General features: G+C 32.9%; 1 protein-coding gene across 9 annotated transcripts in view; it reads left to right on the top strand.

Annotated features, from left to right (window-relative positions):
- LOC109603456 (RNA-binding protein Musashi homolog Rbp6) overlaps positions 1–25,315 on the top strand; it is a 419,447-nt gene that overhangs the window by 371,806 nt on the left and 22,326 nt on the right. For all 9 annotated transcript variants that reach the window (XM_049967660.1, XM_049967666.1, XM_049967661.1 and 6 more), the window contains one exon: positions 20,778–20,860. In XM_049967660.1, coding sequence (XP_049823617.1) covers positions 20,778–20,860 — 83 coding nt within the window. The remainder of the gene's footprint in view (positions 1–20,777; positions 20,861–25,315) is intronic.

Below are 25,315 nucleotides of genomic sequence, written 5' to 3'. Positions count from 1 at the left end.
GATTCCGGGCAATTTGCCGTTTCCTTTCCATCAATCGTGCTACGGAATGAGCAACGCCCGGTACCCGAAAATGAAAAAAAAAAAAAAACTCGAGCCCCGGTTTCATTTATCGTAATTTTTGCGAGGGAATTAACAAACCGAACGGGAAGACTGCGAATTAACGGGAAATGAAGATGGATGATGTCTGTGTGTACGATTGGGTATGCTGATTTAATTTGTACGGATGGCCAAATTATCTAAATTGACATTGAAAGGATATTCATATTAGTAGGTAACGTTTGTGGTTATTGTTTGGACAGTGTTTTGAAGTAATGGTTTACATACTGCATAACTGTGGGTTTAAATTTGAATATTAATGCTCTATCAGCAGATAAAATAATTTCCAGCTTATTTTACAATTTAAATCATGGTATAGTGTATGATAACCTAAAAAGAATAAAAACTGTATATACACGTAGGATGTGAAGATACTAAGTGATCAAAAATGACATTAGTTTTATGTTATTAAATAAATAAATATAATTCATTTAATAGTATGAATATTACCAAATATAACATGGTAAATGCACTAATAGAAATATTAAAAGAATTAATTTTATTTTATGGATATCATTATGTCGAAGATGACAGAAATAGAACAAATTTACTGCCATCACTGTTCAGGTAAAGGCACGATCAATCATTTCAATCGCTGTGTATGGAAACTTAAAAAAACTATTAAAAAACATTGATATAAGATATGTCAATATTAAATATTCTTGTTAAAAGAAATATTGATTTAAAATCTGCGAAACAATCAATTTGTTATTAATATTGATCATGGACCTTTGTAATTTTACATATTACCATCCAAACAAATATTATACAATTCTTTTAATAGAATAAATACTTCTAAAATATTATTATATATAAAAGGGATTAAAAATTGTCTCTAAATTATGATATTAATGTATGTTTTTAGGTACCAATGTTTTTTTATTTTAATTGACTATTTCTTACTTATTTAATGTTCTGATTCTAATATTAATTGCTATAATATTTGAAATAAATTAGACTTTTTTTAAAATGGTGGATACGCTTTTAATATATTGATAATAATAAATAACAAAGATAATAAAATAGAAATAAAATTAATTAACATTTGAATTAATTCTTTTTTATAATTAATTATTAGTTTCATTTTCAATATCAACCATTTTAAATTATTTGATACAAAAAATATTACATATTAGAATAGTAATCCTGTAATTAATTGTTATACTTTCTTTAACTTTTAAAAAAATCCAGATTTAAATTAAATAAGATTTAATAGGTATTTTTTAAAAAAATGATGGATGAGCTTTTAACGTCAAACAAGGATAATAAAATAGAAATAAACTTAATTAATATTTGAATCAATATTGTTTATTATTAATTATTATTTTTGATTTTTAATACCAACCATTTTGTATTATAAATTATCAACAAATATATTTGTTAATTAGAATTTATGTAATTAAATGTTGTTCATTGATAATTTTACTTTTTAAATTATTTGATACAAAAAATATTACATATTAGAAGAGTAATCTTGTAATTAATTGTTATATTTTCTTTAACTATTAAAAAAATTCAGATTTAAAATAAATAAGGTCTAATAGGTATTTTAAAAAAAAAAATGGTGGATTCGCTTTCAATGTTAAACAAGGATAATAAAATAGAAACAAACTTAATTAATATTTGAATCAATATTATTTATTATTAATTATTATTTTTGATTTTTAATACTACCCATTTTGTTTTATAAATTATCAATAAATTTGTTTGTTCATTAGCTTTTATTTAATTTAATGTTGTTCATTGATAATTTTCAATTTAATTTTTAGTTACATTACATCTTTAGGTCGAATGTAATAAAAATACATTAAATTTATTGCTATCACTTTACAGGTAATGTCACGATCAATCATTATTAATCACTGTGTATATAAGGATAACAAAAACAATTAAAATACATTGAAATAAATCAATATTAAATATTTTTGTTATAAAAATTATTGATTTAAACTTAAAAAAATAACTGTATACTGAATATTTTTATTTTATTTTCTACTACTACTCAAATTAATAACACATCCTTATAAAATATTAATATATACTAAATAGAAGAAGTTTTTTACCATAATTTTTTCGGGGAACCCATAGTGATTTTTGTTCGTCCTGTACGAAATCCTAACAAAAATTGATGTATAAAACATATTAGAACTTAATATTTTGCTTTTAATATAGCAACTTAAATTTTACACGTATTTACGACAGGCTTTAAATTTTTGACTACTCAAACAGGGTGAAGCCAGGCGCAGCAAAACATCACCACAACTCCTCAATCCGTTCGAGTGGAGTTTTCGCTCCGTTTGTGTATCAGTGCCCGGGCAACAAATCAAATCGTAATAGACAAAGTGGCCCCCGCGTATCAGTTCGTAAAACTTTAATTTCATCGATCGGCAACGACGTGGCGGGTTTCGGGGATTTATCGGTCGCGCAAGCCGAAAACTAATATCTTAAACGTCCGACGGGACCCGGTTGAAAGTTGCTGCACACTGCGGTTTTCCCCTAGATAAATACCAATACGCTAATCTAGATGCTACATTGAAATATATTTAGTTTAATCTCTGGGTCAGGACGGGAAAAATCGTTTTCGGCGCGGCAACTTTCCGGACTCGGCGAGTCGAGTTTACGGACGGAGAGCTGCGGGGATTTTGCGACCATAAAGGGGGATATTTCGCCACATTGGCGTTCGCTACTTCGTCGAATTAATGTGTGAAAGTTTCGCGCAAGTTGCCTTTTCATTAGATTAGCGGACTAAGCTGATTAGAAATGCGGAAAACTCGACGGGCCGGCATTCAGCCACCGCTAAATAGTTACAGATGCGACGGGGCCCGTAAATAGAAACACATCGATAAGGGATTATCTTTGGTAAAGTAAAATAACGTGGGCGGATATAAAACGTGTTTTGAACTGTGACGCAGCGTATCGAGAGTTGCGGCTTGTTAATTATAGTTTAGTGTGTGGCGGAGTAAGGAACCCTCGTGGACACCTCAATAGGAGTTTCACTTCACAAATAATCCTTTGTACGCTCAACTTAGAAAGCTCATTACGTATGCGCATATAATTATATTGTGGCGGACTGGTTATGTATATAATGGCCCTAATAATTTATCTCTCAATAGAGTCGAATTATGTATGTGTGCATAATTGTACAAATACACTATACAAGACATGATATTTGTTATTTAAATATTTACATTCGTGTATTTATATTTAACGCGCAATGATTAGACAATTACGTACTAATTTACTTAGGTTGCACTATATCAATTATTCTAAAGCGTTGTCCAAATATTGTTCCCGCTTGTAATTAATGTTGGTTCATATTCTTGACTACAATTGTATTTGTACAGATGCTTCTTATTATCATCTATTTGCTTTAATAATTACCATAGTTTATATTAAGAAAATTCTCGCCTGTTTTGGTATTAAATATACAAATACAAATACTTTTTTAGATACTTTTGTAATAATTAACATGTTTTAGGTCTAATATATTTTTTAAATTTCTTATATTCCAAAAATCATGGTTACTTACAAAAATAGAGAAATTAGTGGTTCCTATTTTATTTAATTTAATTATAAAATATGTGTCAAATATAAGAAAACAGACTTTTTGATTATTTTTCAATGAATTAATCATTTATACTACAATTTTGTAATAAATAAATATAATAGAAATTTCAATGAAACAACAAAGTTTAATTTTTTCTTTTACAAAATTATGATTCTATCTCATATCTAACATTTAATATTAAATTTCAAATTATTACACAATTTTAATACTAAAAAAATTATTTCAAGAGTGATTAATCAAAATATTTATTATTAAATTTTCATATTTTATAAAACTATATAAAGTTTATATATATTATAAATTTTTATCCAAAAACGCGGTCAAATATAAGAAAACGGACACATGACTTTTGTAAGGATTATTTTAATTATATTTCAATAAATCAATAATTTACAATACAATTTTAAAATAAATATATTTAATACAAATACAAATATAACAACAAATCTAATTAAACTATAAAATTTTTAATTAAACTATTAATTTTTTATTACATTCACAAAATTATTAATGTGTCAAATATATAATTAATGAATTATAAACAAATTATTTCAAAATTTTAATACTAAAAAAAATTATTTCATGAGTAGTTAATCAAAATATCTGTCGAATATTGAAATCAGATATATTTTAATGAACCAGTCATTTGTTCTACAATTTTGTAATAAATTAATATTATAGAAATATAAATGGAAGAACAAAATCTAATTTTTTTCTTCTACAAAATTACGACTGTATCTTAAATGTAATTATTGAATAATAAAGAATTTATTTCAAAATTTTATTAACAAAAAAATTGTTTCATGAGTGAATAATCAAAATATTTATTATCAAATATAAGAAAAGAGGCACAGGATTATTTTAATTATATTTCAATAAATTTTAGAATATATATCAAATATCAACAAAATCTGATTAAATTACAATTACATTCATAAAATGATTATAATGTCAAATATGTAATTATTGAATTATGAATAAATTATTTCAAAATTTTAATATTAAAAAAATATTGAAATAATAATGAGTAGTTAATCAAAATACTTATTATTAAATTTTTATATTTTACAAAATATATCAAAATATCTGTCATATATAAAAAACATATATTTCAATGAATCAACCATTTGTAGTACAATTTTATAATAAATAAATATAGAAATATAAATAAAACAACTAAATCTAATTATACTACACAATTTCAATTGTTTATTTTTTATTACATCTACAAAATTATGATTGTATCAAATATGTAATTATTGAATTATAAACAAATTATTTTAAACTTACTAAATTTAGTTTATTCAAAGTTAAAAAAGAGTCTAGTAAATACAATTAGTAAAAAATACTAACTTAAATAACCTAATTATAATTACATTACAATATTTTTATAATTTATTTTATTCTTTCCGATTCGATTGTTATATTAAAATTTTACAGGAAATGTCACGTTCAGTTACTAATAATTTTCTTCCGATGCCAAAAAACATTAACGACAAAAAGTTTGACAATTATTGTATTATAAACATCATTTAGAAATGGTCTAAATGCACGTGGACAAATGAATGTAAATACAAAAGTCATTAACCATTTATGTATGTTTTATAAACATATCGGTCATAATAAAATTTCTACAATTATGATAATATAATGACTGTGTGTTCTAATTTACTTTTTATTGATTTCAGGTGAGTAAACTTACAACAGAGTGGTAAGTTCAGGACCTTCAAAGAAATGTTTGGGGCCTGTTAATTAAATTACTTTCCTGTATTTACTAGGTAATGTGTTAAATTACATTTTAATTAACACTTCAGTGGTGTTTATAAAAAAGGCTCTTACTATCCTACGCACTTATACAGAACTTCAAAGAACAACATGAAGTAATTATAACATATCTTCATATGTAGTGAATTGGTTGTGTCGCCCTGATTTCGCAATTGTGCACAGTTAGTAAAAGGCGAGTTTGAAAGTTCCCAAACTTCCACATCAGACTCCCCCACACTGTACACAGGAATTGAGTATATCACAGAGGAGATGTTAAATGTACCGTCATAATTAACACATTACAATCTTGCAGTATGTTGTGCAGTAATTACAGTAATTACATCGAGTGTAATGTCCAAAATGCACCTGGCTTTCGTTAATAATGCAGAATCTTATAACAAGACATTAAGCCATTACACATTTTGAATTTTACTGCCGGTTCCGTGCCTCCTATCAAACTTTTCGATTTGAATCGTAAATGAAGCCCGGGGAGGATTTGATAGGCCGTTTAACGAGAGCATAAAAGGGCCTCAGATAACACAATGTTTGCCCGTAGACCGTCCTAATTAAGCAAATATCTTCGCATCAATTTATAATAAATTCGAATGGCGAGTTTAAAAACAAACAAGGGAAGGTATTTCGCTTTGAACTCGGGGGTCGGAAATCAACCAGAAGTTAGATAACGGTCCTCTTTAAAGGTCGGTTTGTCACAGTCAAAGGAACGAAGTAACGAGATCAACGCACACACGAAGTTACAACGACCATTCATTATTAAGAGCAGCCTCCATACATTATTATTGTTTCAATTTTCTGGTGCAAATTGGGTCGGCCCCAATAAATACGTTACTCCGGCACGTCCCCTCAACTTTCCAGTCCATTACCACGTCTGGGCGAAAGTGGACAATATTCATGATGTTTATCACAAATATTGGTAGTTTGCTCTGTGCCGTGTAGCATTTGGGGAGCGGCTTGTTTGGACCCCGGTAAGTGTTAAATCCACGTGCCGTTAACGCTAACCGAGTTTATTACATGTCGGAACACCTGCCGCGCTCTAAATTACCTACGAGTATCTAAATATTGCGTGAGGATATGCATAGCAAATGCGAATGGGGGCTTTGTCGTTACGCCCGGTGCGTTCGCAATACCTACCGCGATACATCTCCTTAATTGGTATACTGTGTTTCGGTTCGAACCTGACGATTCGTTTGGTTACATATTCGACGTCTTCGGATCCCACGCCTCGGCGACTCGATCCGGCGTTACCGGTCGGAATGATTTGCCTACGATGTTTGTACTGTTTAGACTCCCTCAAATTGGCCGGATTATTGCCGGTGAATGTGTTTTGGTAACGCGATATTGCTGCTGCTCGATGCGAAATGAGTTAAGTGGTATTTTTTTCTGCTACGCATGTACGCTGTTTTGGAATTAGGTTGTTAATGTTCCAACTAAGGTTGGAATTAAGTTTGTGGCTGTAATATAGAAATTTGAACACAATGATGACTATTAGAGACAGATAATCTAAAAGTTAGCAATTTTTATGTCTAACTTCTGTTCTATTCAAGTTTTTGCCCTTCTAAAATATTTTCAGAAATATTTCTAATAAGATTTCTTTTTAATAACTTAAATCATTTAAATGAATATATTTTCATGTACTTTTGACATTCGACATTTTTATTTATTTCATATTAATAGCAGAACAATAATCTTTCAAATTTAGATCTAAATTGAATTTTTAAAAATGCCTTCTTTAAACATTTTTTCAACAATAGATAATTCTAAGAGCTAGCAAATTTTATGTAGGTAGAACTTAAAAATGTTGAACTTTTTGATGTGTAAAAGTGACAAGTTCAAAGTTAACATCTGCTTTTAATTAGATTATGTTATGAAAACATTAAAAAAAACTACCAGAAAATTAAAAAATTTTATTTTACATATAAAAAATATAAATTTTTTACCTTTATAAAATGTTTTCAAAAATATTTCTAATAAGATTTCTTTTTATAACTCAAAACATTTAAATGAATATATTTTCTTGTACTTTTGACATGCGACGTTTTTATTTATTTCAAATTTATAGCAAAACTTAATTAATCTTTCAAATTTTTATCTAAAATGAATATTTAAAAAAGTTATCTTTATATATTTTTTCAAGAATAGATAATTCTAAGAGTTAGCAAATTTTATGTAGGAGGAACTTAAATATGTTGAACATTTTAATGAGTGAAGATGACAAGTTCAAAATTAACTTCTACTTTTTTGAATTTTTTCTTTTTCTAGATACATATCTATTTAATTAGACTATGTTATGAAAACATTAAAAAATTTACTAGAACATTAAAAAGTTTAGTTTTATATACAACAAATAAAAGTTTTGTAGAAAAAAGAAAAGTAAGAGAGTAAATTTCTAAAATGTTTTCAGAAATATTTCTAATAAGATTTCATTTTGACAACTCAAAACATTAAAATGAATGCATTTTCATGTACCATTGACATGCGACATTTTTATTTATTTCAAATTTATGGCAGAACATTAATCTTTCAAATTTTTTTGGATACATATCTATTTAATTAGACTATGTTATGAAAACATTAAAAAATCTATTATAACATTAAAAAGTTTAGTTTTATATATAAAAAATAAAAGTTTTTATCCTTTCTACAATGTTTTCAGAAATATTTCTAATAAGATTTCATTTTGATAATTCAAAACATTGAAATAAATACATTTTCATGTACTACTGACATGCGACATTTTTATTTATATCAAATTTATGTCATTTTTTCAACAATAGACAATTCTTAGCAAATTTTATGTAGGTAGAACTTAAAAATGTTGAACTTTTTGATATGTGAATGTGATAAGTTCAAAATTAAATTCTGCTTTTTCGAATTTTCCCTTTTTCTAGATAAATATCTGTTTAATTAAACTATATTATGAAAACATTAAAAAATCTACTAGAACATTAAAAATTTTAGTTTTATATATAAAAAATAATTTTTTTTTTCCAATCTAAAATGTTTTCAGAAATATTTCTAATAAAATTTCATTTTGATAACTCAAAATTCTTAATTAAAATGTTGAAACACAAATTTTAAGATTTATTAAAATACTTTAAAGTAATTTCATTACTTAATTTTTTTACATTATTTATTGTAACAAAATTAATTAACAAACTGCAAAATAATAATATTTTTTTTAACCTTTTGTAGTTTTCTTATTACAGTATTGAGTGATCACATAGATGAATTAGTTCTTTAAAAGTGTACAGGGTGTTCAAATAATGGAAGTACAAAAAAAATCAGAAATGATGAAATATTTAAAGCATTTGAAATAACTGTGCCCATTTTACGTGAGCAACAATGTATTTGGACATAATTTTGAAGTCGGCCTATAAAAGGTCGTATCTTGTCCGGAGGCTTATTCCAGTTGCATTATAAAAGGGCAATAGAGCGGTGGTGTTATGGTCGCTGGAAAGCACCGTCTAAAATATGCATGGGCAACACCTAATTATTGTGGGGCCATAACGGCAATCCCCCGGCCTGAATACCAAATTTTAAAGCGCAAAATTTATAGAGCAGTGTACATTGTTGTGAATTATGTGCGGGAAAGGCAATATGTATACGGCCCTTTAATATTTCATTTGCCCGAATTAATTCCCCAGGATTTTTATTCAAATTTCCTGACCCCAACGGGTGCCCCGAGATATTCGAAGAATGTGTAATGGGCCGCGGAGACGCGCGGAAACATCCCCCTCCGTAACGTCAAAACGGCAAACAGTCTGAGAAATTACAAATGTCTTTCGTTATATCCTGGCGTCTCTTCGAGTACATGTTTTTGAATATTCCACCGCCGCTTGTACATCATTGTCATGCAAATTCATCATCCGCGGTGTGGTGTCTGTGATTCAGATTTGCGCCCCGCTTTCTGGGAGGCGGCACGTTCCGAAACAAGTGGATGGGACGTGTGTTCGAGTATTTAATAAGAAGATCCGATTTATATTATCTATAAATCTTATAAATCTGGCTGAAATCTGGCGTGGAGGCAGAAACAGCGCTAAAAGACATAATCATTTAATTCAATTGGTACTGCGCCTTGTTTGTGTTCACATATCAGCGCCAGTTCCTTCTCTCTTCCGTCCCATCTCTCAAAACAATGACGCACACTCCCGCAAAATAACAGGCAACGACTTACAAGCCCACAAAATCAACCCTGCATGTATTTGCTTCATTTTTTTTTTTTTTTTTGTATAATTATAAATTATGTACAATTTATAAGTTCAGGGGTAAGGATGAAATAGTTGCAGTTAAGAACATCTGCATATTAACTTAATTTATCCCATAAATCCCGCGTGCGGTGTCAGCGTGCAGATGTTTGTTGTGGATCTGAAAACTTTGCAAGACCTGAGGCTTATTTATCGTTGTTGTTAACGCCACACACATATACAAACCCGCGTGCCCGCCGGGTGCCCCCACGGAGACGCGAAGACGGAACACTGTCAAAATAAAGACGCCGCTCGGGGGCGACGTTGAACGCAGATCTGAAAATCCGTCGTTTTTTCGACGATTTAACGGTGTCCCGATGCTCGACGAGATTTAACTTGATTAATTAGACGATTTAATTCAGCCGACAGTCGCCGAACGATTCAATTAAAACGTGAACCGTTCGGAATCGGCGTTCATCCATCGTCTGGAAGCAGTTTTTGAGATTGAATTGGCCGGGGAGACGTTAGAAAAATATTTAGGAAATTAAAAGTCCGACCAGCGCCCGTCGATAACCAGATTTTATCTGGTCACATAATTGGAAACAGTTAAAAGGGATTGGCTTTCGATTTCTGGGAAAATGCCGCTGGTGTAATGGAAGAACGAATTGAAATAACCGATTAACTGACGAGGTTTCAAGATTTACATTTTTTATAATGAAATTCTGATGTCGGACATGAATTGTTTACGCTAACATATACATTCCCAAATATATTTCAATATATTTTGTGTTGCTCACGTAAAATAGGCACAGTTATTTCAAATGCTTTAAATATTTGACGAGTAAATAAACTTTATTCTGAATTTTTTTATATATCTATTCTTTTAAACTTCCACTATTTGAACATCCTGTACACTTTTAAAGTATTAATTCTTCTACACTACAAAAGGTTAATTATTTTGCAGTTTGTCCATTAATTTTGTTACAATAAATAATATAAAAAATTAAATAATGAGACATGAAATTGCTTTAAAGGATTTTAATAAATCTTAAAAGTTTGTGTTTCAACATTTTAATTAAGAATTTCAACATGCAAAATAAACACGTTGTGTCGCCTTATTTAATATTAATAAGAAAATATTAATTAAGCTTCATACTCGCATAATCTTTGTTGTAACTAACGGTATCTCGAGAAATTACGAAATCTGAATATTCTAGACCATGGTGAAAAATGCTTCCACTCTGACCTGGTATATATTCGCATTAAGATATTAAATAGGGGCGCCTCCTGCATCTTTTTATCTTTTTCACAATGAAAGTGTAGCTTTAATATTTACATTTCGGAACGCCGAAATAAAGATAATAAACGGGCCGCGTAAGCGGCTTTGGTTTTCATAACGTCGACGAAATAATAAAAAAATCTTAATCGTAAAAATACTTTCACTTAACGTTTTACAACTCCCTTTAATTAGAAAAGTTCTTTATTTAATTATGAGCAGTCTATTTCCCTTCGAATAACATAAAACGGTGGATTACACATAAAATTATTATGTTGTAAATAATGGTTTGAGTCTTTCCAAGAATTTATTCAATCTAAATGCAACTTCGTCATGAATTTATGTGAATGGTTGTAAATAAATAACGAAAGCTTTCCATGAACAAATCACCACATCATTTTAATATAATAACTTCACCTGGAGCACCCTTAATAAAACTGATTTTCGACTCAAATGTTTACATAGCCATTGAATTGTTGGGCGATGCAATAGTATTTTTTTTAATTGTAATATCGCGGCGAGATAAATTGAGTCAATTTACATAAAAATGCGGCGGAAAGTTGGTGCGACCGGAACACGTAGCACCCCTACATCAAGCGGCGTACCCACAAACGATATCTGCATTAAATGTGTCAGATTATAAGCTACGAAAGGTCGTTTGCATAATTGTCTTTTTTGATGCATGGCGCTTCCGCGACGCTATGAACTGGCACCAATAAAAAAATCAGCTCTTCAACATTGTGTGTGTGTGTGTTTCATAATTACCCCCCTAATGGCCGGAGTCGGCTTTTAGACAATTCGTCGCGCCTATCCGGCCGAGTGTTTTCGTTTAAACTTTTTTCGCTTCACTTTTAGTTCGGCCCCGAATTAGATTAAGAATTTTTAGGATTCAATCCTAGGCCGACGGCGAAACTTGATACGGGGAGACAAAAGTGGACCCCCGGGCCGTTAATCCGATAAGTTTCCACTTTTCGGCATTGGAAATAATTACGTGAAGAGTCGGTGTTTTCGGGCAAAAAGCTTTGCGCCCTACTAAACTAGATAAAACACTCTCTCCTAGCCGTTTTGCACCATTAACCTAGATGGCGCCGAGATTTAATCTTAACCACACACCGTGGGGCAAACGAAAAATAAACAGTGACGGGCCTAGAAATTGACATTTACGTACATTTATTCATTGCTGCCCATATCTGAAATTGTCGATTAATCTTCATTAATATTATGTTCTTCAAACACAATTTAGGCATTAAATCCACATTGTTTCCCGGGGTGAAACGGAACTTTTTGATCGTGACGACCTTTATTACTAGGCAGTGCTGAAACTCGTCCTAGACACAATTACAAAAAACCGTATCGTAAGGTCAATTGGTGAATGTACTAGTCCTGGTGGAAATGATCGAAGGGGGGTGGGAAGGCGGCCGTTCACTCAGTTCACCGTTCCGTTAATTAATAACGGGTGTCAGTTGGGGCGGCGGCTGTCTATATACTCGACCCGGCCATGAATCAACCTTATTTATTACCTACACCTGAACGTTTGTTACAAGGTACACCTTCGGCGGGCCGTGAGCGGTGAATTATTTTTTCCCGAATCATAATTGAAATTTCCTCCATTGTGCGCTGCATCGCGAAGTACCTTTATTGTGTGTGAGGCACATGCATGGCGACATAGTGACGCCGCATCATTGATTCATCCCTCTGAGGACGACCGGGCCGAATCAGTTAGCGCCCCTGTTTGTGTCTGTGTGTCGTTTTCGGGGGGCGGAGACGAAGACGGAACTGAAATACTGCTGACAGAGGTAGCGACGGCCGTCCGGGGGGCTTATGGGCGACTCTCAACTGCACATTTATATTTTACGGCCGCCCATTACTTTTGCCTTCATTTACATAATTCGCTGATTCTAATGTCACGTGTTGACAAACAGTCTCCCGCTTAGGAAGCAAAGGGGGACAGTCACAACTACAATAACCTGGAGATGTTTATCGTGTGGGGCTTTTGTTTTAAGGAAATACGATCCGGCGGGGCTGGTGGGACGTTAATGGGCCACTAAAATTGCAATTAACTGATTGTTTTAAGGGCGAATAATATTTTAGTGATCAACCACTTGATTTGGTTTTAAAAAGGGTGCAGCTGAATACACCGAATTTAAAACGCTTTGAAAATATATTTGGTTAAACTAACTAAAGCTCCAAATAATGGTGGCACGTCGACTGTGCAACAACACACGACACATCCAAAAATAGCGATCAAAGTGCACACTTCCCCCATTTGCATTGGAAAAAAACAATGTCAAACGGTCCATTAGAGGGCGACAGCACCAAATAGATAACGGTGCGGATTGATAAACAAATCCAGAAGCTAAAAGTATAAAACCCCCAGGTCCGCCATTAAAATTCAACAAGAAAATCGTGTATTCCTGACGCCACGTTTGTCATGATCATCGCATAAAGTGGGTTTCCATTACGGGCATAATGTGTGCCGTGGAAGACTCAATCGATAAAATGACAGTTGTATTTGTTATTCATGAGAGCAAAGTGAAGGAGAATACGGCTCTCCGTCTCTGTCGCACCGAACGGACGGGCCACCATCGCAGCATCCCTCTGTGTCGTCTAATCGCATGATGAATCGTTCCCCGTGTTTTAACCGGCACACACAGACATACTTTGATGATGAAATTAGGTTATGCCGGCGGTAATTGATCGATTGTTCCGACTGATTTCCACTTTTTCAGTGCGGCTTTCATGAATTTTTAATGGGATGTTTCCAGATTCGTCGGATCACACGCGTTTGATGGGATCACAATATTTGTCAAATGCCTTTGAATGAAAAAAAAAAAAAATATGTTAACGATGTGCACACATTGAATATGATTTTCCGGTGTTTTCTGTGAGCATTATTGAAGAAATAACATGAAGGGTGCAGACGTGATGATGAAATTTATGCATTGTTCTCTAAAATATGCTCTGTCTTATGACTTAACACACGTCTCAGAATGTGTTAGTTCTATCGGGAAATAAGGGATTATTCAAACAGACAGCTTCTATTTGTGTTTCGATTAGTCCCATAGACATCAACATAGAATATTAAATTATTGCAAACCTCCATGCACATCTCCACGAAATAACAGCATTCACAGGCAACCGAATATCTCGAGATAAACCACTTCGGAGTACATCTGGCAACTGAATATACACACTCCCAACCACTTCCCATTGCCAATTCGGATATAAAAGTTAATTGTACGAGCGCATCCCGCGGGTATATCAACAGAGTCATTAAATTTTTGTTAAGGAACGACTTGGCAGAAGATTTAATTTACCGAGTTAAGGACGTGTGCCATTTTTCAGTCCGGATAATCTGGTTAATTTGTGCCGAGCCAGTAAAACGGCTAAGACTCAGTCAGAAGACTTAGAAAACCGTATACATCAGCGCCAAAACGAGATTAAACGATATGCACAAAAGTGGTTGTTGTATCGTGCTGTTCGAGTGTAATAACTTTCAGCTTGTGCAGCTTGCAACCAGCCATGTGTCTGGAGCGGTTTAATCCGCAAGCCGACACCGAAACGCTCAAGAATCTGTTACTGTCTCCGATAGTCTGGTGTGATTACCCGCAGATGATTTAGTGGAGCGGAAATCCACATCTAAATATCGAAACCTCCACGCTCACAATATTTTCCTCCCCCTGTCACACAAAAAGTAAAACCAGTCCGACGCATTAAGGTGGGAGGATAGAATCCGGCCGTTTCCTTCTCACATCAAATAAATAAAGAGTATCACAGCTAATGACCAAAAAAGGGCTTAACGCGCTGGTCCGTGGATCTGTTGAAAATATTATTCAGAGGAGAGCACGTGCCTCTGAACGAGATTGGGTCCTGTAGAGCTTTTCCTGCCCATTTCCCTCACTCGGACCAACAGATAGGCAATAATTCATCCCCCGGTGCCCGCCGTTCTGACACGGGAGACGCTACCGACGCCGCCGACGCCTATTCAGCGAAATCCCGCTCTTTTGTCGTTCACCACGGTGAGACGCTAAGAAAACGTGTCGGGGCGCCCGATTTACTAAGACCCCCGCCCTTCAACCGTTCGCTTTCACCTGCAATAAAACATTTCCACGTCGGGGTTTAATAAAAGGACGGCACCTGATAAATTATGAATTTTGGGGCGGTGTTTTCTCTCATTGCATTAACTCACTTTTACCTAATTTAAATTTAGAAGTGCTCAATTATTTATGTAGTTAAATGTAAAATTGTTTCGTCATTATTCTCCTGCATTATATATTTTTAAATGAAAAAATATCTTCTCCCATTTCAAAATTTTTTTACACAAAAAAACACAAGTAAAATAATTTTCTTTCTTTATTAATTCACTATTTTATAAATAAAAAAATAAGGTTTACAACTTTTTTCTCCGATCCTTGATCGTATAAAAAACTTTTTAATTAAAGAAACAAATCTCTTGAGTCTTGAGAGAGAACAATAGTCTGAATTTTGGTTGGTTAATTATTGATATGGAAGGAATTTTAATATTTAACAACTTGATTCAAGAGAAAGAACAACAAGAAAAAAGGAATATCTTGTGAAAGTTACAGAAAAACTGGTCTCTTGAGCTGCAGGACAAAAGAGGAGTTTGAATATTGGTGGGCCAATTATATTGATGTGGAGAGAATTTTAATATTTAACAACTTGATTCATGAAGTAAATCAACAAAATAAAAAGGAATATCTTGTGAAAGTTGTAGAAAAACTGATCTCTTGAACTGGAGGAGAGGAGAAGACTCTGAATATTGGTGAGCCAATAATACTGATGTGTAATATAAAATCTGATCAATTGAGCTGAAGAAGAGAATAGTGTGAATATTGATATGTATATAGTATTGATAACTATAAAATTAAAAGAAGAAAACGAAGAATGTATAAAACATATATTAAAATTGTCTTATCTATTATGATAATCACCAAAGTGGATTGTCTAAAAATGGCAAATTAGCTCTAATATTTTTGCTCCAGATATGCGGTTGAGTAATACGTGTCTTTGGGTCGACTTCTGCGAATCAGAATCCGACGAACTCGTACAAATGTACGTCCCACGTTAAATAATTTGAATAAATTGACACTCGACAGTAACACATGTTTAAGTGAGTTTATCTTGGTGAGCGCCGTTCCGGGCGAACGGGGACCGGGGTGGAGGATTCCCGGGTCCGATATGCCTCCCCCAGGATACCATTATTGTACGTACAAGTCAGTGTTGAGTGGTGACATTTGCACGGCCCCACAGGGAACCATGTAATTCCGAGTTCACTTTGACATTTCTACACCCAAATGATGCATTCAGTAAAATGCCCGGATCCCTAACTGCAAATGGGACACCTTCAAAAATAACACGCTTATTATTTATTTACGTGCCCTTTCCATCGTGTCGACCGAATTAACTCTCGCACGCCAGTTTTTATTTTTTTTTTTTTCGCTCCTACTGCGTCACCGAGGTTTTTCCGACTGTGATAAGTTTTTTTTATTGCCCATCCGATGGGTGTTTTTTAATGCTAAGTGGTTTCGCGCGGCGGGAATAAATATTGAAATCGTTTTTCGGCAAGTTTTTTCGCACAGGCGAAGTGGGACGGCGAAAAAAAAAAAAGATCAAAGCGTTCGGAATGTGCAAATTATGTATAATTCCCACAGGTAATTTCCACTAGGGTCTCCGTGTTGCCGGGATTTAAAACTTTGCTGCCGAGGCGGTAAAACTGCTACATTCGAGTTTTGCAGTCCGATTAAATAGTTCACAACCGCTTTTTGACTGCGGATCGGCAACGAATAAAGACCAGATCAGCATTTCAAAGTTCCACCAACTAATAAATTTGGCCTGTTATCTTTGCTAATATTTCAACTCATATGTAAATGGTGCATCACATTTGTTTAATATTCTAATATAAAATGTCAGGACGAAACAAAAATTGGCAGATTTGTATTAGGGTGTCAAATTTATTGATCCCAAACCCAATCCCAATAATGTGTGTTTGCGAAACTCTTAATTTAATTATTTAAGGTGCCATAACTTTGTGCAAGTTATGCGGAGGTAACAAATTGTAACAAAAAGTTAAATTATCGAAAACCGAAAACTCAATTACTCAAGTTTAACTAAATTGTCTGAAACTATTCATTTGTTAATTAATAATAATGTAAGTTCAAGACAAAGGGATGGGAGTAATTTAGAACTGGGGAAGGTTATAACGTACGAAGAGATCTAAAATTTCTAATGAATATAAAGTGCAAATAAACTTTCCGTAATTGTGATTAATTATTGTTTTCAGGACTGCTGAAACTGAACGATATGTCGGGGTAATTTGTCTTGAGGAAGGCAGAGCTCCGTAATCTCGGCTATATCGTCCAGATCACAGTCTAAAAACCATTCTTAACGAGATTTAGCCCGGTTCGAAAATAACTTCACCTACAACAAAAACGTTTAATTAATAAATGAAATATAACCACTTAAAACGGAAAAACAAAAATAAACTTGAATAAAACATGAACCGACGCAACAAAATAGCAAATTAAGACCGGGAAACTAACGGGGAAGTTTTCTTAACCGATTGTAATTTCGCCAAGCCGTTAAAATATTACCATAATCCCAAACTATTTCGGTTGGTGCTTCCACTCAACTAGGTAGAATAATTGAAATCGATGATTGCAAACTTTGTTCTTAGACAGGTGAGTTCGTGACTGCGAGAAGTGGAAGCCCACATTCAGCCCGAATTGATCAATGGCTTCTTGCCTTCCCCATTCACTCCACTCCTGTCCCACTGGCCCAACTCAAATGGTCTAGAATGGATTAAGGGTCAAAAATTAAAATTCGTACGCCTTCGTTTCAAACATTTTTGATTTTCAGTTTTATTTCTTGTATTCCTTTAACTTTATTACATTTTTCTTCCACTATTATAAAATATTCCATTTATTTGGACTCTTGTTAAAAATATTAAAAGATTAATTAATCTTCAAATTTCAAAATTTGTCTTGAAGTTTTTATTATATTATATCCAAAATTTGTATAAATATAAATAGACTGAACATTAAAGAGTTTACTGGTTTAAATAAATATTTTGGGTTCCCTTTTAATAGTCTTTGAAATGCTCCTGAGATAAGCCAACTACCTAAAGTTACTCAACAATATTTCAGCAATAATTAAAGGAGGAATTTGATGTTAATTATTGTTTTTTTAATGTAGAAATCTACAAAGTACTCATGAAACTTTATTAAATGTCTGTAGTAAAGTTTCCTGCAAAATTATAATGTATTCAATTTATTTAGATTTCTAAAAAAAATATTAATGGATGAAGCTTCAATATCCAAAATTTTCACAGATATAGATAGACTGAACATTACGAAGTTACTAGTTTAGATAAATGTTTTGGGTTCCCCTTTTAAAACTCTTTGAAATACTCCTGACTAAAGCCAACTAGCAAAATTTATTCAGATAACATTCCTGCAATAATTAAAGGAGGAAATTGATGTACATTAAGGCTTTGCGAAAAAATTATGATCAGAAATTTATGATTAATTTGGGCAATCAGCAAGATTGGCCAGATGGTAATTTTTTCTAAGCAGCAGATCTGTCCCATTTCATCTTATCCCACATATCGCGGTTAATTTGAACGGGAACGCAGCCCGGGCAAGTGTAAACACGGGTCTGGAAAGGGCCATTAGGAAATGTTTGAGATACCGCATAATGTCGGAGTGAAGCAGTGTTCACAGTGAATGGGTAGGAATTGGACGGCACATCTGGATAACATAATAAAAGCAAATATTTAAGTGGCCTTTAAGTATGAGACATTCAATTACTGACGCTTTATTCTCTGGCAGCTCTCGCCAGAATTAACATTTAGTTTCTGTGTTTAAATCCAATTACGTACAACTTGAACATGAAATAGAAAACAAGCAACTTTTTAATTCGTTCTCTCGCTGCAACCGTTTTAATTGGTTCTTGACTAGCTGCTTAGAATAGGACTTCGCTCCGCTTGCCAAACGGAAAAATCATACTTGCTCCTTTTGTTTTAATTCCTGTTTGGAGCGCTCCAATCAAAGAACTTCAGATTTTAATGTCCCCCTTCAAATGGCTTGCAATTGATTGCGAGATTGCGCCAGGTTTCAATTAACAGCCTCGCAAGATCCCCGAATTAAATGTGTTGAATTCCTCCTTAAAAATAGTCGCGTAGTTTCGGGGCACACTACAAAATAAACCCGGTTTTCTAATTAGGCCAAACTAAATGAGATCACTTAACCAAACTTTCATTGTTCCTACAAAATAGCACAGTTAGACGTGTTAACTGACGGTGCCGTCAGTGCTTTATCACATTTATTGCGAAGCCGTAATTTTAACGGCCCCCCGATCTTTTCGTCGATGCGAACAATCCGAAAGTTGCACTTCAAAAGTTATGATTGCGTGAAATGGAACCTAAACCCTCCACTAAAAAGTCGCACCACCGTGTTTTACTCTGCGGCCATAAAGACGCGGATCGTATGTCTGGATTGGTTTGAATACATCCGGACATGACAAACATACACAATGACGCACCGGATTTATCGCCGGAATCGATAAAAATACTTTCTTGTGTTTACGGTTTGTCGTGGTTAAAAAGTCATGGAAAAAATTAAAGGAATAAAAGCCCTTTGGTATTGACTACTTATTAATTTTTATTCATTTTTCCTTCGACGAATACATCTCCATTTTCTGTCTGTTTGTCGAAGAATTTTCGTATTTATTTTCCCTTTTGCGAACACGTAATTGATAAAAGGAAAACACTTTTCTATATTAAATTAACGCTCTTGCGTCACGTCTCTCGTTTGCCAATATGGTGGTGTATTTTTCTCTTATTTTTTTGTGCGACGAGTAAATTCGCGAATTACATTTTAAATTTAAATCATATAAACCGCCGCCGAAATAGATAATTAAATATGATAAGGGAATGAATAAAAAGTAATATTTTTATGGTTTGCAGCAAGTACGTCTCAAGTAATTGAATTGCAACGACACTTTTCTCTCCCCGTACCATTTTTTTATGTGCCGGCAAAATATATTGGATACTAAATGTGTCCCTTTATCAAATTCATGATTAAATTTTATTACGTAAATCCGTGTAAGAACAACGGAGATGTAATTATATTTAACAGGGCATAAAGAACATTCATAGAGTCCCACCTAAGCGATAAACATTGAATTGCGTCAGGAAAACATCGTTTAGGACAATCAACATTGTAAATTTTAAAGTCGCATAAAATGTAATGGACAAGTAAAAACTATTGTCGCCCTACCATCATAAATTTGTTTATAATCGAATAAAATCGTGTGATTTGCCGACGTTCGTTCTATTGACATTATTTAGTCTTAATTGCTGATGTAATATTTAAATACGGCTTTTGTGCTGTTTGTTCTGTACATATCAGATAATTTTAGAGTTATCTCCAGTGTTCAGTTCCTTATTTATCTTAACGACGAACCGTTAAGTTTATCTTCTTTACGCAATTATTCTGAACGAAACGCAAGTACTTTCTTCGTTAAATTGCCTATTTTGTAGCCAATTACTGCACAACTTGTTGTCTAATTAACTTGTTTCATAAAAAAGCACAGATGATTGAATTATTACTCGCAGCTCCACATTTCCCTGTTCCACGTCTGTCTCGTGATTGGCGAAAACTTTGAAATTTTTAAATATCAAAACGGCGACGATGGCAAACTTTTTAATTCGATAAATGGCCACGCCAAGCAGCAACTTTTTAAAATAAACACGAAACATAACCACTGTACCGCAAAGAAATAAATAATAACTGACATAGGAAACCGCAAACAATCGACAATCTAAAGTTGACGATTCTCCTTTTTTTTTCAGGTTTTGGATTTGTCACTTTTCAAAGCGAAGATGTCGTGGACAAAGTTTGCGAAATACACTTCCACGAGATTAACAACAAAATGGTAAGTTTTATTGTGATGCTTTATTATTTCGATATGAAAAAGTTCTGGCTTCGGAAGTTTTATTATTGGACACATTCAAAATTGACTCTGACATTTATGGATTTATTTTTCTGCAGTCTCTTCCTCTTTTAATGGATATTCGGGCCGTCCCCCATTCGATACAGGCGCCCGATTAAAAACAAGAGTGTCGTTTCTCAATGGGAATATCATTTTGGACATATTTTCGGGATTTGTTTTCTCTTAGCAAAAAAAACTAACGACGCACGACAAAATATTAATTCACTTATTTGTGACTTGATCAACCAAATACAATTTTAAGGTTTTTTTGTTTATTTTAAATTGAATTTATCATTTTTTCCTGAAATTGAATATGTATAACATGCTTTCTTTTGGAGAAATAATAAATGTAGCTTGAAGTAAGTGTAAATTCAAAAAAATGTCCAATTTGGTTAATGAATAAGTTTGTGCTAAGCAAAGTCCTCCAATAAATCAAACAAAACCATCATAACAAACAGGAAATTAATTTATTTAGGACAATAAATACAAAACAAAAAAAAACATAATTATGAGTCCACTTAACGACTTAATGCCGGTGCCCCAATTGTCTTTTTATTTTCTGCCAATACTCCGGGGTTTAGAGTTTAAAACGTTTTAAATAGATCCCTCCGGGACATATCAAATATCCAATAAAATCTGAGCATAAATAAGCGGCATTTCCAATAAGTCGTGTCGCGTATTCCTTAAACAATCTGACCCCGAAAACCGTCCCGGGAGTTCCGGGAGGAGGGCGGAAAAAAGACGCGCCTTGATTTGTCGCCGTTTAATTACGACTTCTTTAATTGTGTCCGCTGGACGATGTAGCAATAAATCTGGGCTGAGATCTTCCAGCACATGGAATCCGTTTTTCGGGGGGGTTGAATCGCTTCGTCCGTCCGTCGAGATTGCTTTCATTATTTCGGGAATATTTATACGGAATTTTATGGGTAATTAAGGGCTTTATTTATAATTATCCCATATTTAATTTCCTTCTTATTTACTTAGCCGGGACGCCGGGGCAAAATAGGCCTTTCGGGTGCGTGATTTAAATATTTCGGTAATTACATTTTCGTAAACCGCAAACTGGGGTAATGTACAACCAACGACCGTGAATACAGTTCTTTATTTAAATTACCAGAAAATGGCAGGGATTATTACAACAATTAAGAAATATTTAATCGCCTCTGATTAATATTCCTGGGATAATCTAACGTGGGGTTCAACTTATTATCATTACTTATCTTATGGTTAATTTAAAAACATTAAAAATCTTTGAAATTTTACAGTCTATTAAATTTTATGAATTTCAGTAAAAACTTGATTTTAAAAACTTGATGATATAATATAAAGGCCCAAAGAAAACATATTTGAATACCAAAATCTTTCAATTATCAATTAAAAGTTTGAAAATTAATATTATAATCAAACAAAAGTTGTCTGTTATCAGATATACGAAAATAAATGTTTCAATGGTATTACTCTCTTCTAAATCCTAATCATTCTTGTTAAGATTTAACATTAAAGCTTGAAACTTAATATTATAATCATAGAAAACTTTTATTTTATTAGATCAAGGAAAATATATGTTTTTAAAGTATTACACTCTCCTAAAATATAATAATTCCTTTTAAGATTCAACTTTCAAAGCTTGAAACTTAATATAATATTACAAAATTTTTATTTTATTAGATATGCTAAAATATAAAGTTTCCATAGTATTACAGTCTTTTAAATAATAACTATACTTAATTCTAAAAGTTCCTGTTAAGATTAAACCTTAAAAGCTTGAAACTAAATATTATAATCACGCAAAGCTTTCATTTTATTAGATACCCAAAACAAATGTTTCTATAGAATTACACTCTTCTAAATTCTATAATAATAATTCCTGTTACTATTTAAACTTAAAAGGTTGGAACTTAATATTATAATCATAAAAAGCTCTTATTTTATTAGATTCACGAAAATAAATGTTCCTATAGTATTAAATTATTCAGGATTCTAAATATTCCTTTTAATATTAAACCTTAAAGCATGAGTTTTAATATTGTAATCACACAAAGCTTTTATTTTATTATTTTCCCAAAAAATCATAATAAGCTTTTATTGCATTACATACACGAACATATATGTCTCTATATTATTATACACTTCTAAATTCTGATAATTCCTGTTAAGATTTAAGTTTAAAAGCTTGAAACTTAATATTATAATCATACAAAGCTTTTATTTTATTAGTTACCTCAAAAAAAAGTAAGATTTTATTTTAAAACATTGAACCATAATATTATAACCTTTTAAAACTTTTATTTTATTAGATACACAAAAATAAATGTTTCTCTATTATTACACTCTTCTAAATCCTAATATTTATTATTAAGATTTAATTTTAAAAGCTTGAAATTTAATATTATAATCATACAAAGCTTTTATTTTATTAGATATAGGAAAATAAATGTTAAGATAAGTATTACACTCTTCTTAATCGTAATAATTTTTGTTAATATTTATCTTTAAAAGTTTGAAACATAATATCAACCATCAAATCAAAATAAAATATTTAATTACTCTTATTTATAAATGTTTAATTAATAACCATTTCATTTAAAGCTTTACTATTCAAAACTTTAAACTTACACATATTTATATAATACAACAGTTAATTTTGAGACAGTTAGATAGAAAACTTTACAAAACAACTACATTGTAATGATTGTTATTTAATTATACTACAAAGTTTTAATACTTAATCGAAACATATTTCATTACCCCTACTATATACGTATAGTATTTTATGGCCCATCTATATGTTGTATATTTGTCGATATTGGAAAAATTAAAAAATACCATAGCTGAGTGGATTCCGTTGTTTGATTTAATATTTGTATTTTATTTACGCTCCGATGTACGATTTAAAAGTGCACATTGTAACAAAACCGAATGCGCTTAACGCCGCCGATTTCCATAAAATACGAACATGATTAGCGAATCCACATCGGCGCAGTTTGAAAAGTTTTAAAAAGAAACGGGACACCGTCAAGTGGTCGGAACGTAAAGGATTCCGTTAGCGGAGTGCATAAAGCTGGAGTGGCAGAAAGTCGGCAAAAGCCCGTGACTAAAATCTCATAAACGCCAAGTGCAGAGTTGCAGGCGAAAATTAATCTTATGCCTTAATACGAGTTAGGAACACACCTTTTCTTGCCCCACCGCGTGCAATCGATACCTGGGGCCACACACACAGTGGCGTGCCGAATTCAAATCGATTCGCATCGCCCAAAAATAAATCGCCGTCTTTTAAAGGGACCGGAATAATGGAATCGATTGAGTTGCATCTTTCCTATTGCTTTTATCGGAAGTAGGTCTCGGTGCTGGAAAGCTTTTCAAATATGTGCTTATGGAAGCTTATCTAAACTCTTATTTTAGTTCTATCAAATGGTGCATATTTAGATGAACTTGTGCCAATATGAACTGATTTTCATTATTTTCGTTTTGACATTTCTATTTCTCCATGCAGATTATCTTAAAAATTTCGTTCGTTGGAAGCTTCGATTTTGTCGGGGCTTTAAAAATGTTTGTTATTGATTCCCGAGGGAGAATGCGAGAAAAATCCCCCGTCTCCTTTTCAACAATACCGTTCGATTGGTTTGTCTTGAAATGAACGATGGAGTGGACCCAATAAGATTTTTTTCCAGCAATATTCCCCGGCATAAATCACGATTATTAATAACAAAGTAAATAAACGCAATAAATAAGTGGACGTAATTTGACGTGGCCAGCATTGATAGATCATAAATATCCGGAGCCGGTTGGAATTTACGACGCGCCCCGGACGTCAGTTCGATCGGCGACGATCGAACTGCGAAGAATTATCGGGGGGCCCTCGAAGCGTATAATGAAAGAATCGCCCCGGAAAGAGCATTAAAACGCGGCAGAGGACCATCCAGATGGAGAGTGAGTGGCGGCGGTGTGTGAGTGCGGAGCAGTCCGTCAGTAATTGGAACTGTTTCCCTGCAAATCACTCGTGATTGTAAGACACCGCTTCGCCTCTCGGGGTGGACGGCCGCCCCTCGCAAGATATATGGCGGGATCGACCGACCACCCGACTTTTTCACCGTTTCACTGTGCCTCCTTCGTCGCACAGTATGATGAAAGAATGCCATTTTCTGTTGTTTGCCGTCTTCCACCTTTCTAATTTTGTTGAGACAAAGGACCTGCACCACGATTATACAATATATAAAACAGATCTTCCTGCAATTTTCAAATTAGTGTGTCAGTGTTACTGCCAAAGGAACTAGATTATGAATTACCTCCTTGTTTTTGCAGGAATAATCGATCTTGGTTGTCTCATTAAAGTTTTTTATCGAGTGGTAATTGTGTCATTAAGAAATATTTATAATTTAATAATCACATTATGATCAT

The sequence above is a fragment of the Aethina tumida genome, chromosome 5, assembly GCF_024364675.1.
Source record: "Aethina tumida isolate Nest 87 chromosome 5, icAetTumi1.1, whole genome shotgun sequence".
Classification (NCBI taxonomy): Eukaryota; Metazoa; Arthropoda; class Insecta; order Coleoptera; family Nitidulidae; genus Aethina; species Aethina tumida.
Note: the sequence above shows the minus strand (reverse complement) of the source record. Positions and strands in the feature narration are given on the sequence as shown.